This window comes from Aspergillus aculeatus (genome assembly GCF_001890905.1).
Source record: "Aspergillus aculeatus ATCC 16872 unplaced genomic scaffold ASPACscaffold_7, whole genome shotgun sequence".
Classification (NCBI taxonomy): domain Eukaryota; kingdom Fungi; phylum Ascomycota; class Eurotiomycetes; order Eurotiales; family Aspergillaceae; genus Aspergillus; species Aspergillus aculeatus.
Genome location: NW_017962982.1, coordinates 888,220 through 903,015, shown reverse-complemented (window position 1 = coordinate 903,015; position 14,796 = coordinate 888,220). Strand labels below are relative to the sequence as shown.

The 14,796-nt window shown below is 52.3% G+C and overlaps 4 protein-coding genes across 4 annotated transcripts; 2 read left to right on the top strand and 2 right to left on the bottom strand.

The window, feature by feature from the left end:
• Window positions 1-1,479: 1,479 nt before the first annotated feature.
• Window positions 1,480-5,845, top strand: pmcA (putative P-type calcium ATPase; the record flags this gene model as incomplete). The annotated part of the gene is made up of 2 exons (XM_020202569.1): window positions 1,480-4,500; window positions 4,556-5,845. 2 exons carry the CDS (start codon window positions 1,480-1,482, stop codon window positions 5,843-5,845), a joined length of 4,311 nt encoding a protein of 1,436 aa, XP_020056674.1.
• A 778-nt stretch (window positions 5,846-6,623) lies between these two features.
• Window positions 6,624-8,400, bottom strand: ASPACDRAFT_28482 (uncharacterized protein; the record flags this gene model as incomplete). The annotated part of the gene is made up of 4 exons (XM_020199568.1): window positions 6,624-6,761; window positions 6,844-7,606; window positions 7,680-7,903; window positions 7,999-8,400. The coding sequence occupies 4 exons, from the start codon at window positions 8,398-8,400 to the stop codon at window positions 6,624-6,626; spliced, it is 1,527 nt and encodes a 508-aa protein (XP_020056673.1).
• Window positions 8,401-10,238: 1,838 nt separating this feature from the next.
• Window positions 10,239-11,688, top strand: ASPACDRAFT_52066 (uncharacterized protein; the record flags this gene model as incomplete). Its single annotated transcript, XM_020202568.1, has 3 exons — window positions 10,239-10,532; window positions 10,606-11,192; window positions 11,292-11,688. The coding sequence occupies 3 exons, from the start codon at window positions 10,239-10,241 to the stop codon at window positions 11,686-11,688; spliced, it is 1,278 nt and encodes a 425-aa protein (XP_020056672.1).
• Window positions 11,689-11,914: 226 nt separating this feature from the next.
• Window positions 11,915-13,872, bottom strand: ASPACDRAFT_60171 (uncharacterized protein; the record flags this gene model as incomplete). Its single annotated transcript, XM_020203535.1, has 3 exons — window positions 11,915-12,322; window positions 12,576-13,761; window positions 13,823-13,872. The coding sequence occupies 3 exons, from the start codon at window positions 13,870-13,872 to the stop codon at window positions 11,915-11,917; spliced, it is 1,644 nt and encodes a 547-aa protein (XP_020056671.1).
• Between the last annotated feature and the right edge of the window lie 924 nt (window positions 13,873-14,796).

The following is a 14,796-nucleotide window of genomic DNA, read 5'->3' as shown; positions in this document are numbered from 1 at the left end:
GAGGTCGAGTGAGGCAGTGCAAACCGGAACCGACGAGTGAGGTTACAGCTCGGCCGGGGTGGGAGCTTCTGCAACAATCGTTAGTTACCTTGTTAGCCCAAGCGCGTCTATCTTGTTACTGAAGAGGTGGCAAGAAGGCGTGATTGGGACTCTCGTGGCTCCAGCGATAACATGCTACTCCCACTATTCTCCTGTGTGATGCTGTTGATGCCCACTATCAGATATCTTCTTCACAATTGTATACTTCCCTTTCAATTGATGGTATCTGCAAACGAGAAGACGACCGGACCGTTTCATGGATGGGCCTTGAAATCTGGACCAATCCGTGGACCCTCAGGTGGGGTTGACGGCGACTTACTTTTCCTGTCGAAGCTGAGATTGGCTGCTGGGAACAACAAGTGCAGGGTTCTTTTAAACCTTTCCGAGCACTAGTGGTAATGGGTCTGGTAACTTAAATTAAATTACAAGACGCATAACACCAACCTTGAACCAAGCTGCTGCTCCTTCCTTCCCTTCCTGCCCCCCCGACCAAAAAGAAGAAAGACGTAATTGACCGAGGGACTGGATCCCCTTCTAATTCCACCCTCTCTACTCTCTCTTTCTTCGTCCCTCTTTCCCTTTTTTTGCCAGCAGGTGCCTTCGTTCGCCCTGTTTATACCCAATCCTAATTATCCCCTCATTTGTTCATCTCCTGGTCGCGCCTTCTCTCTCTTCAATCCCTCCTCATTCCTCCTTCATCCCGCTTATTTTCCCTCTTCCCCCCCCGACCCCGGTGTGCCCGCGGAGCTACCTGGTGTTAATCCTAGTCCACCCATCTCTTCAGACTCCAGACCAGTCCATATCAAATTCGAGCCTGAACTAAACAGTGATATACCGACGCTTTGGACTTAGTCTCACCGGTTATCAGCAAGTTGTCACGGCCTGGGCGTTGAAATCGTCGTTTTAGAATCTTCCCGCTCGAATGCGCTCCTGATACACATTACGGGGTCCGGCTCTTTGCTCCTGATAATTTGGTCAACCTCCGGCGCTCACGGCCCTCATTCGCCTCTTTCCCTTTGCCCTCCGGCCCATCAATCGCTTCCTCGACTTTCCTCTCGGGCGCGCCTACAGTCGGTGACTTCGAATCATTGCTGGTTTGGTAAACGCAGACGTTAATACACGACCGGGACCAGACCTGCGGCTACAGCGCGACAATCGGTAGACTTCGTTTCACTTAGACCACATGGTATATCCTATACGACCGTTGGATCCCATGATTTACTCTTGAGCTTAATTGTCTCATTTTGCGCCGTGGAATGAGATTCGTCCCCTTGAATGCCTGGCATCGGAAATACATGATACCGCAGCACTCGACCCGTCCTCTCCTCCCCGGATCGCATTCCACTCAACACTAATTGATTATCCCCTGCCCATTCTTGCCTTGTTCTTTACACTTCCAAGACCCACCCTGTCCTCGGTCGTATCCTCCCCTGGACGACCATGCCAGACTCCGGACCCGATGGCCAAGATCCCAGGCAGTCGGGGTCGACTCCCCTGCGCCGGGAGCGGGCCCCGACAATCACTATTGACACATCGGCCGTGACCTCCCCCTCAAACGAACAGATTCGGCCGCCGGTGCAAATCTTGCCCATCCCACCGCAACCTTCGCTCCAGATCTCAACCGACAATGTCGATGCGCATGACACCAGTGCCCTCCTGAATAACGGCGGAGTCTCGCCTACCTCCCTTCGCTCGGCTGCCTCCTCCGAAGCCAGAGACTACGAAAGTCGGCCGACATCGCCGCATAACTTTTCCTCTCCTGCGTCCAAGATGGCCGATTCCATGTCCAATTCGAATTACCTGGCTGTACCGGGAACAAGATCTCGTGGAAATTCGTTGGAGTCGCAGGACTCGAATCAATCGTCCAGCTCGTACGGAGGAGATACATACGCACCGACTGCATCGCATGGATCCAACACAGACTTGACGCAGAACACGATTGTGAACGATGAGGATGCCCTGAAGCCCGACCCAGGCCGGGAAGCTGAGTTCGAAGTGGAAGACAACAAATTCGCCTTCTCGCCTGGCCAGCTGAACAAGCTTTTAAATCCGAAGAGCCTTGGAGCCTTGCATGCTCTCGGCGGGCTTCGTGGAATTGAGAAAGGACTGCGCACTGACGCTCGCAGTGGATTAAGCTTAGACGAGAACGAACTGGACGGTGTTGTGAGCTTTAAAGATGCCACGGCCTCGCAGACCACCCAGGCCACGCCCAAGTCCTCTTCTCCCTCGCCTCAGCATCACACATCAGAGGGATCGAACGCCGCGAAGCCCTCCGACGGTTCGTTTACGGATCGGATCCGCGTCTATGGGACGAATAAACTTCCAGAAAGGAAGGCCAAAAGTTTCTTGGAGTTGGCCTGGATCGCATATAATGACAAGGTGCTGATCTTGCTGACGATAGCTGCCATCATATCCCTTGCTTTGGGCATCTACCAATCTGTGACAGCCACCGGCAAAGAGGCCCGAGTGCAATGGGTTGAAGGCGTTGCAATCATTGTGGCTATTCTGATTGTCGTCATTGTAGGAGCTGCGAATGACTGGCAAAAAGAACGTCAGTTCGTCAAGTTGAATAAGAAGAAGGATGACCGCCTAGTCAAGGTGATCCGCTCCGGAAAGACCTCAGAGATCTCGGTGCATGATGTCCTTGTGGGCGATGTCATGCATCTAGAGCCCGGTGATATGATTCCGGTAGACGGGATCTTCATCGATGGCCACAATGTCAAATGCGACGAGTCCTCCGCTACTGGCGAGTCGGATGTTCTTCGGAAAATGTCTGCCGACGAAGTATACCGCGCCATCGAGCAACACGATAACGTCTCCAAGCATGACCCGTTCATCGTTTCCGGTGCAAAGGTTTCTGAAGGTGTGGGAACATTCCTGGTCACTGCGGTTGGTGTCAATTCGACCTACGGAAAGACAATGATGTCGCTTCAAGACGAGGGCCAAACGACTCCACTGCAGTCTAAGTTGAATGTACTCGCCGAGTACATTGCGAAACTTGGTCTCGCCTCTGGATTGCTCCTATTCGTTGTTCTTTTCATCAAGTTCCTCGCACAGTTGAAAGACATGGGAGGTGCCTCCGACAAGGGTCAGGCTTTCTTGCAGATCTTCATTGTTGCTGTGACTGTAATTGTTGTTGCTGTCCCGGAAGGTTTGCCGCTCGCGGTCACTCTTGCGCTTGCCTTCGCTACTACTCGAATGCTCAAGGATAACAACCTTGTACGATTGCTGAGAGCATGTGAGACCATGGGCAACGCGACCACTATCTGCTCCGATAAGACCGGTACCTTGACAGAAAACAAGATGACTGCTGTCGCTGCCACTCTGGGTAAGAACCTCCGCTTTGGCGATAAATCTTCAGGGCCAGCCCTCCGTGCGGACGATGACCGAGGCCGGGACCCGGTGACCACCGTCTCTCCCTCGGAATTCTCTTCCAGCCTTTCTGGGCCAGCCAAGGACTTGTTGATCAAATCGATTGCAATCAACTCAACGGCATTCGAAGGAGAGCAGGATGGTACCGCAACCTTTGTCGGCTCTAAGACCGAGACAGCACTCTTGGGATTCGCTCGGACGTACCTAGGAATGGGCTCAGTTAGTGAAGCACGGGACAACGCGACTATTGTGCAGATGGTACCTTTCGATTCTGGACGTAAGTGCATGGCCGTGGTCATCAAGATGGAGAATGGAAAGTATCGGATGTTGGTCAAGGGCGCATCAGAAATTCTGGTGGACCGTGCGACCAGAATTGTCAGTGATGCGAGGAAAGATCTTACCGAAGTGTCCATGTCAGATGAGGACCGGTCTGTTATGGACAAACTCATTGACCACTATGCCTCTCATTCGTTGCGGACGATTGGTTTGGTTTATCGTGATTTCGACCAGTGGCCTCCGCGGGGTGCAGCCACCCAGGAAGAAGATCGCTCACTCGTTGCCTTTGATTCAGTCTTCAAGGATATGGTCATACTAGGCGTTTTCGGTATCCAGGACCCGTTGCGCCCAGGCGTAACAGAATCGGTGCATCAATGTCAACGTGCGGGCGTTTTCGTGCGGATGGTGACTGGTGACAACATTACGACTGCAAAGGCTATCGCTCAAGAGTGCGGAATCTTCACGCCAGGAGGAATCGCCATTGAGGGGCCCAAATTTCGTCAATTGAGCAGTCGACAGATGACCCAGATCATTCCTCGATTGCAAGTATTAGCCCGATCGAGTCCCGATGACAAGAAGATCCTGGTGACTCAGCTTAAGAAGCTTGGTGAAACTGTCGCAGTGACTGGTGATGGTACCAATGATGCACAGGCTCTCAAGACCGCTGATGTTGGTTTCTCCATGGGTATTTCCGGTACTGAGGTTGCGAAGGAAGCTTCCGACATCATCCTGATGGACGACAACTTCACCTCCATCATCAAGGCTATGGCTTGGGGCAGGACTGTCAACGATGCTGTCAAAAAGTTCTTGCAGGTACAGTATCCCCTTGGCTTAGTAATAACCGCAAGCAGAAGCTAATCGTCACTAGTTCCAACTCACTGTTAACGTGACAGCGGTCCTGCTTACATTTATCTCTGCTGTCGCAAGCGGTGACGAAGAGTCGGTCTTGACCGCGGTGCAGCTTCTCTGGGTCAACCTCATTATGGACACTTTCGCTGCTCTCGCTCTGGCCACGGATCCGCCTTCTCCTCATGTTCTCGACCGCAGGCCCGAGCCAAAGTCCGCGCCTCTCATAACCCCAACCATGTGGAAGATGATCATCGGACAGAGTATCTATCAGTTGGTCGTCACCCTTGTCTTGAACTTCGCTGGAAATTCGATCTTCCATTACCACACAGAGGAGGACACTTCGCACATGCAAACGGTCGTGTTCAACACGTTCGTCTGGATGCAGATCTTCAACCAGTGGAACTCTCGCCGTCTTGATAACAATCTTAATATTTTCGAAGGGATGTTCAAGAACGCATGGTTTATTGGGATTCAGTTGATTATCATTGGAGGACAGATTCTCATTATCTTCGTTGGTGGTCAAGCATTCTCGGTTGTGCGGCTCAATGGGCCTCAATGGGGCGTGTCTCTGGTCTTGGGAGTCATCTCCCTTCCAGTAGGTGTGATCATCCGCTTGATACCAGATGCTCTCATTGCCAGGCTTATCCCCACCTTCTGGCACCGCAAGAAGGGTCCTGAGCTTTGGGTCTCTGACGAGGATCGCCGCTTCGAGTGGAATCCTGCTCTAGAGGAGATCCGGGACCAGTTGAAGTTCCTTAAGACTGTTCGCGGAGGCCGTCTTCGGCACTTGAAGCACAAGCTACAACACCCCGAAGAACTTCTCCCCAGATCGCGAAGCGGATCACGGTCTTCCAGATCTCGAGAGAACTCGATCCCTGGAACACCTGTGGAGAACAATAGTGACAGCACTCCGCCCATGCCAGCAACTCCGGAATCACGATCCAGACGACGCACACGGTCTCGCTCCAATTCAGCATTCGGGCCAGCAGCTGCCATGGCCGGTGTTGTGGCGGGTAGTATTGCAGGCTGGTCCCCAATCGAACGAACGCAGGGAGATGGCGAGCCTTTCAGGATTCAGGCCGACAGCCCCCACGGAGGCCTAGACAAGCAACAGGGCATCGAGATTCATCCGGACACTGCTGCGGATGACCAAATCGTGGGCAACTTCAAGGGCCCCTCGAAGACACCTCCGAGCCAGAACCCTGATCTTTTACCCCATTTTGATCATGTCCCGCCTGAGCGTGCGCCATCCAGCCGCAGCCGACGGTCTACGTCGCGTCAGTCTCAATCCAGTCAAAGCCATGTCTGAGCGTCGCACGCTATATTACCTGTGCAATACCAGATTCTGCTGTCCTACTTCACTTCAATGATATCCACGCTCAGTTCATTCTCGCCTGTGTATACTTATTCCCTCTTCCTCATACCCTGTTGTCATTCGAGATTCGTTGTCTTGCCCACGCCGAACTTTGCTGTTTTGTCAGTCTTGAACTTGATATGCGTACTTTCTGCAGAGGTCCCTCTAACCTTGCTTTACCTGTCTGTGTCATAGCATCGTTGTTTTCATAATTCCAATCATATCCCAGGGAAAGGTGTCTCGGTCTCGGCGTACGTGGCTTTCAAAAGGGGATTGGCTGTTATTCATTTTTCACTTCGTTTGTTTGTTAGACACTCCTTCCTCTCGCATAGGGATGGGCGGCGACCTGAGCGACAAAAAGGGCAAAAATATTCTAATGGGTTTTGTGTTTCCAGTTTTCAAAGATAGCCTAGCTTACCTTACCTTGTACATAGTGTACTTTTGCTGCTCAGTGGTATGTCTATATGCCCTGCTTGATTTCTACTGCTTGCAAGCAGGGCGAGGGAGAATCCAATGGATGATCTACTACAGTTCTCATGGTTTTCATGTTGAAATCACTATACTTAGGCCATCGTTCGTATGTCTTTGTAGGGTTTTCGACACCAAAATCTATGCACACCGAAATCGACAGAAAGATATAAACTTGCTTACATACTAGCCCGCCAGAAGTAATCACCATAGACGGCATCCACCAAGCCACCGCCATCAACGTATCTTACATCTCACCAGGTGGTCAGCGGCCCATGAACCTGATCTCCAGCAGTCTCAAAGGCGGGAAAGCCAAGGCGGTAAGGCCCATCCCTAGCCAAATCCCCAAATCGCATCCCTCCGCAATCGCTGCCGCCACGGGGCCTGTAAAATAAGCTTGATCCTGATCAAAGTCATCAGCAATTACTGAACTTGACAATGTCATGCACAGAGGCAGGGTTGGGGAGAGAGAGAGGGTGAGGTACCATGCCAACAATAGCTCCTATCCAACCGACGAGAAAAGCGATACTGGCCGCAATGCCCACGGGAAGTCTGAGTCGATCGTTCCACGCGTCCCAGTCATAGCCCCGGCCGCGATTGAAGAGGAGGTCCTCTTGCGCCACGATTGTGAACCAGATCACCGCCCAGTATCCGATCAGCGGCATCACGCTGCGGAAGATGTCGTACAGGGAGTCTCGACCGCCGATGGCACACGAGGCGTACACCAACGTGCTGGCGGTGGTGTAGACGGGGCGCGGGAATCTGCGCCAGACATTGCCCAGCATCTGGAAATTCATCCCCGTCGAGTACGACGCTGGCGCGTTGTTGGAGACGATCGTCAGGACGTTGATCACGGCACACAGCCTCCCCAGGGGCCCCAGTCGATCGTACCCGGCCATCAGCAGGCTTCCCGGCGTACCGTCGTAGATCGACCTCCACCGGGCACTGTGTGCCACCCCACTACCCAGACCCGCACCCAGAAGCAAGGTCACGATGAACGCGAGGCTGGCGCCGATGGTCGTGACTGTCCAGATCTTCCATCGCTTGATATCCGGCGAGTAGTACACGTGATAGTCGGCCGCGACGGGCACCCACGACAGGGGAATCGATAGACAGAGCGAGAAGAACGCCAGCCGTTTCGCGTTGATCTGCGTGGTCGTTCCGACTGACGGGCTGTCGAAGTCGAACTGAGGGCCGGCCGACCCGGTGAGGAGCGAAAAGACGATCAACTGTGGGAACCATGCATACCTGTGGGGGGTTTGCGAGTATGAATGTCAGTCGGGTGGGCACTCGGAGATGTCAAGGGTAATCGATCCCTTACCTCTCATAGTACTGGAAGATCTGCATCCCGAAGGTGGCCATCGTCCAACTCGCCAATGCTACGATGACGATTCCAACGATCACTGATACACCCCCGCCTGATAGCTTGGATAGTAGTTGGCCTCCTACCGTCGCGCTCATCATCCCGGTGCCCAAACATGAGAGCACATTCAATACGCAGCATACTTTAGTGGGGTAATACCCCATGAAGAACCGGGACACGATCTGAGGAAGAGGAGATGTGAGTCATCTGGATTGATGGTGGGGAGGTTTTCCAAACAGTGCATTATTTCTGATATCGCTCAAGGGGTATGTCATACCAGTGTGCGATTCCCACTTTGCGGACCCCAGATACTCATATATCCAATCGCCAGACTCCCCAGTAGGGTGCTGAATATCACACACAGCGCACAATCGGTGAAGCTCAGCTTCATGACCAGCGTTCCTAGCGATCCGGTGATCGTGTTATTCATTGCCATCCCCATGCTCAGCCACGTGAGGAACATCTCGAACGATGTAAACTTGGTGTTCTTCATTCGTTCCTCCAGCGGTACCGGCTCGATGCCTCGGGTCTCGAGCCCTTTTATGCTCCTCGTCCATCGTTGATATCTCGACTCGCGTTTATCCGGGAAGGGTCTTTCGGCTCCAGATTCGTCATGTGTCACTGTTACACTCGTCTGCAGAGAAGAACATGCTCCCTGCTTTTCGATCTCAGGTTCCATTGGAGGAGGCTTCGGAGGATTGCCTCTCTGGTGCGTGCGAAGGGGATGCCGTCTTTCGCACAGCCTTCGTTTTCGCTTTTTTCCGCAACAACAATAACAAGTCGGGTACAACCAGGAACCAACCCCAGTATATAAGTGATCTTCGGAGACAAAACCACAATCAGAAGCAGGATCAACGGCAGACACAGCAGGCGGGTGCAACTTCACCTTTTTTTCCCCTTTACCCCCGGGCAGGTTACTAGACTGACATCACCCTTTGTCCTTGGTCGTGCAACCCCGTCCGCGCTACTTCCTCTATCGACATTCCACAACCCTCCCGCTAGAGCGAGGGCCCTGTCCTCACCCTCCATAGCCTGATTAGAGGGTTGCGTTACACCCGCTCACCCTCCCAGCTCTATACTCTTCAGGAGACGAAGGGGTTAGGTATCCATGAGGAACATCAAAGAAGAGCCAAACCCTGAGAAAGGGTATGCCTCGAGCCCCTTTCTACGCATTACCATCGCGTGTGTGAATGTCACCATCCTTTTTTTCTCTTGCTTTCTGATCTCATAGGCTGAAGGGTGGTGGGTTCTTTTCTTCGCAACAGAGAAAGTCATGTGGCTGGAGGGTGACCACATACCATTGTTGATGTTGCCATTTTAAGCTCTACTATACATTCCAACGGAATGCTCCAACCATGTAAGGGGAAGGAGCCATTACACCGTGATCATGGAAAAGCAACAAACCTGTTTGGCTTTTCTTATGAGTAGCAGGTGCATCTCTCTTATGGGGTATTTTTAATACAGCGTGGAAGATCATCGATTTGCACCCTAATCGTGGGGGAAAAATCAGCCGGAAAGGTGGGGTTTTATTTTTGCTGGATCATGAATGGAGAATCGGGAGGTATGGAAGATGAGCTCATGGTTTTCTTTTGTCTCTCTTTTGAGAGGGACTCACATGGGCGTTTGACGTATTTCTTCGGGTTATCGCCCACATACAAACGGTTGGTTGATCGCGTGAGGCCAGCTGGGGCATCGGATCACTATGCTGCGTCAGGCTGGACAACCTGTGCATACTCTGATATGGACTCGCCAAGTCCTGTCTGTACTGTGAATAAATGTTCCGGGGATGCATCCTCGTTTTGTGGGAAATTGTGTCCCTGCTCTCTGCTTTCTACTCGCGTGCTTTCTCGACCATTGTCCCCAGAAATGCCAAACTCTTAATTGTCGGCCCTGAGCTGATATTTCAGCCTCGTCATTGGATCTTGAAGTGCTCTATAGTATGTGTCTATCTACCTAGAGCGGGGTCTTTATATGTTATAAGCTCCAATTTGTCAGTTGTACAAGGCTAGTCGTCGAGAGGAGCCACTCTAAGCTGGTGCAGCGCACATCAGGCGACGCACAAACTCTCTAGCAGTTACTTTCGGGTTGAACAGGAAAGCCGTCCGTGTCTAAAAGCTGGTAATACTATGATTGTTTCGCATCAAGGAAAGTAGCTTGCTTTCACTGAGTGGGACGGAAATATGGAGGCATCACCAGTATCTATTACCACGACGCAGGGGGAGGGTTCGCAATGTGAAGGAAGCTCACCGCCTCGACCCGCAGGCGGACGCGGAAACTGAAGATGCGGCCACTAACTTACCTACAATTACTATTGCCCCAGACCCGTGACCCCGGATAATCCATGGAACTCCCATCGGTACTTATCCGCCACGGTACCCGCTAATCTATCATCCCTCGGAGTCTGTGCGGAGTCTCTACCAAGGTTATTTTAGACTTGACATTTCCATATCATATCACTGTAACGAGCCTCTGTCAGAGCAATCGAGCAGAGATTGCGAGCCGGCCATTGGAAAACCGATGGCGAATGCTACGGAGAACTCTTCCGAGTTCAAGGGGCCGTCGCTGTTCTCTTCAGACGCTTCGTCTCATCCCTACGTGACATATTTCATTCTCGCCATAACTTCGTATGTCACTCTGGTGAATCTTCTGCGATTCCGCAAAGTGAAATGGATGCACAAGCGATACAACTATCCCACGCGCGAGTCCTTCGCTCGCATGACCGATGATGACGCGTGGGCGATTCAGAAAACCATGCTAGAGCAGGAATTTCCTTTCTTTTACCTGAAGTCCCTCCAATTCGCACTATTCCGAGTTAGTGTTCTTTTTTCTTTCTTGGTTGCGGTATCCTGTGCCATCTTAGACCACTGACAGCCCCCCGGTACAGACCTACGGCATCCCGACCATCTCTAAGCTGCTCGCGGGCACGGCACAGTTCTCGAAGCCGGAGACCTCCCTGAAGCGCTACGCTGACACGGTTGTCTTGATCCAGGAGTTTATGGGCAATGCTCCATCGTCTGAACGTGCTCGCATCGCCATTGCGCGCACCCGCTGGATGCACAGTGGGTATCGCGCCTCGGGTAAGATCCTCGAGGATGACATGCTGTACACGCTAGCCCTTTTCGCCGTGCAGCCCGTCCGATTCCTGGAGAAATACGAATGGCGAGGCGCGACTGACCTGGAGAAATGTGCCATGGGTACCTTCTGGAAAAGCGTTGGCGATAACCTCAACATCAGCTATGATGCCCTGCCGTCAGGCAAGGATGGATTTCAGGACGGCTTGCTTTGGTTGGAGGAGGTGATGGCCTGGGCTGATGCCTACGAAGCGAAGTGCATGGTACCCCATGTCAAGAACCGAGAAACGGCCGACCAGACCACGGAAGTGCTGTTGTACATGGTCCCTGAAGCGTTCAAGCATGTTGGCCTGAAGTTTGTGTCCTATATGATGGACGATCGTCTGCGAAAAGCTATGATGTAGGTTTCCCATTCGGCCTCCTGGGCGCTCCTGTGCTACCTCAAGACTCGCGACATTATCTGAGTAACGTCACTGACCCGGTTGGATGTTACTTTCAGGTACGACCCGCCTCCGACAGCATATGCGCGGGTCTTCGCGGGCTTACTGGCCGTGCGCCGGTTTGCGATGCGCCACCTCGCTCTTCCCCGGCCGTATATCTTGCGGTATAAGACTTTCACGGATGTGGACGAGCATGGCCGCATCTTCTCCACGGAATGGGATGCAGCGCCTTACTACGCGAAACCCACGTTGCGGAACCGCTGGGGCCCAGTCGCCTGGTTGACCTGGGCTTTCGGCCGGCCTTTACCTGGTGGCGAGGGGAAGAAGTATTATCCGCAGGGCTACTACGTCCCTGATGTAGGCCCGAAGTACTTTGAAGGACGGGGCCGGAAAGATCTGCAGCAGATTACAAAGGAGTTGGAGACTTCGCGGAGGGGACAGTGTCCTTTCATCTAAGACACTCTAGCCAATGAAAGAACTGACCTTCTGGAGTTCTGATTACAGCTCTGGAATTGACAGTATTCGGCCTGATTGTTTGGTTTCAACTTCCAGGCGGTTGTGACGAATATCAAAAATTGTTCATGTCTATCACTCACCTCAGTATCAAAAACGATAAATCTGTTATACTTTCCAACCAGTACGATGTCTGAACTCTAGATCAGCAGCAACTTGCCCGACCCCCCTAGCGCGAGTGGAAATTATCCAAGAGCGCAAACTCCTTCGCAACCTCCCAGATGGCTTCGATCTGCCTCACAACCTCATCTTCGAGGGGGCCCTTCTCCAGGGCCGTCAGAGTCTGATCCGACTGCTCGACACCACTCGCCCCCGCAATAATAGCATCACCAAGCTCCCTGTCCAACGCGGAATGATACGCCACCCACCGGTACGCCAACTCTGCCTTGGAGATTCCCGCCTTCTCCGCGACCTCGTTCCAGGTGTCCAGGACTCTCAACATCTTCGGCTTCATGTACAGACTCCGATAGACCTTTCCGAACTCGGAGTCCGGATCCCAGCGGCCGCCGGACGAGCTCGCCTGCTCGCTTGCGTAGAACCGGATGCCATACTCGCGCAGCAAGGGGAAGAGGCTCGACTCGATGAGACGTTAGATGGCAGTATAGTTCCCCTGGTAGACGGTCGGGCGCACGTAGTCGTGTTCCTGACAGAGGCGGAGGACTTCTTTGTGAAGTTCGACAGGCCGAAGTGCTTGAACTTGCCGGCGTGGTAGAGGTCGTTGATGCCGGCGAGAGTGGGCTCGATGGGGGGCCTTTAACTAGTGAAGGGAAATGTCGTCCATTGACAAATGTCTTGCTGTCATGAAACTATCTAGGCTTTGTTCATTCTACCACTGTGAACTCCACGTAGTTACTAGCCGGTACGACAAGCGCAGGTCGGCCTCCGTTATCTTCTGGCTCGCGTACTTTGCCGTCAATGGTAACCACCGTATCTTTATGATCTTGAAAATGACCCCAGTCCCACCAGTCGAGTTGAGCCCCCTTGTAACAGTACCGGAAGGTATCCCCGAGCACCACGCTGTCCGGAAAGTCAGTCACTCGTCGCGTGAACGACCACGACTCACCCGGATTAAGTGCATGGAAGTCATTGTCTTCATTGCGGCCCACATTCTTTGACACGGGGTTTGGAAATCTATACCGATGATGTGTGAAGGATCCCCGTATTTCATAGGGCTGCCACTGGCCGTCTTTTTTCCGGTAGAGCCTAAATCCCTCTTGACGCCAATCGACATCTCTAAAGAGAAAGGTATGAAACACAATGGGTTCTTGGAGAGAGATGTTCGGGGCTGCTTCGTAGGATAGTGTAGCCGTCACCGCATATCGAAGACGACTTGAAGGATCGTAGTCTTTCCGCGACAGTGTAGCAGGTCCAGCAATGCTCAAGGTTAGGATTGGGGCACCACCACGCAACTGGCAGACAGACGCCAGAAGTAGTGGAGGTGAAGGTGGCAACGCGCCCACATCATCAATGTCGCTTTCTTCGTCCAAAATATACAACGACTGTTTCTCCGAGCTGGGAAGGATCAACGGTGGGGATTTGGGGTCTAATTTGCGATTCCGGTACTTCGCCAATGTGCCCCAGTCCCACAGAGGGATTTGTCCGCCTACCCACAGGGTCTGGTAGTAATGCCCAGGTCGGAAGGAGTCGAAGTAGACAGCCGGCAAGGAGACCTTCCAGGAAACGCTGGCGCCTGGAAGCAGTTCTTTGGTGCATGGATGCGATGTCGGTACCTTGCGTGGCTCAAGGGAGCTTTCTGCTAGCAACGACAACCGACTAGGGTTGATCGAGATTGGATGCCAGTCAAAATCGAAAAATCCTACGGGAATCCGCCGAAACAGCATGAAGCTGCCCTGGCCAAATCCATCCTCAATCGGGTCCCAGTGGAAAATGCATGGTCGCCTTTCGGGGTCATCCACTTCGCGAGTGATAGTAAAAGTGATAGGGACCGAGATGTCAACCTCCAAGTCAATATTCGGCTTTGCGTCAAATGTAAGAGAAAGGCGAGGACACCCTGATCTGTTTGGGTTAGATTTGGGTCGAACATGTTTTCTTTTTTCTCACTCAGCGGGCATAGTACCGTCTGTCTGTAGCAGAATATCTTAGATACGAGGAAATAACAGCAGCCATTGTTGCCGGAGCTGGCATTTGCTTGTTGGCTTTTTGGTCTTCTTCTTTTTGTTTCGGTTGTGGGAGGGAGTGCTAGGGAGAAATAGGTACCGTCAACCATTTGCCAGTTATCGGCCTGCAAGGTGACCGTGACCTGCCGCCACTCGGCCATTGGCTGACATATGCGTGTATGAAATAACTAATCAATCAATCAATCAATCACTCAATTAGGGAGAAATAGGGAGAAATACGGTAGGGAGAAAGGCTTCTCAGGGTCCACGGCAAGTCCGGTATGATTTCCCATATAGGCTAGTATAGGGTGTTCATTTGAAATCATTGATAAAATCTTCAAAGGCGGAGGCATTGGTAGAGCCCTGCCAGATACAGGACAAGATATTCTAGTCCTTTGCATACGGGGATATATGACGAGTCTGTTCCAGTATTGACCATTTGTCTGCAAAGCACAAAGTACTGAGCACTCTGCCGGTCCACACGCGCTGACCAGATGTGCTGACAAGCCCCATTTGCCTACAGTCGCAGCGCAGTGATTCTCCGGCCAAGATGACCATTTCCAAGGTGTGCAATCTTATGGGTTCTTGAAGCGCAGGAACGAAGGGCTGAGATGGGTAAATTTGACAACATACTTGTCGGCCAAAGCGATGAGACCAATTCTTTGTACAGCTTCTGGCGGACTGAAGAGGCATCCACTAATACTTACTGCTGGGGCCAAACGCATAGGGGTCAGATTTTGAGGGGCTGTTCGGGGTGATTCTCCTGCGGGGGTAGAAGAGGAAAGATGTTGTTAGGAAATCCTCTATTCAAGGCTGAGTGTCTACATAATCTACATAGTATGCCCTTTAGCTAGTATGTGGGTCTGTAGAATACATAGGGATTCTAGGCGATTTCTGGGGTCCCCCGTGGTTGAGACGTTGGGAGTGCCTTGAG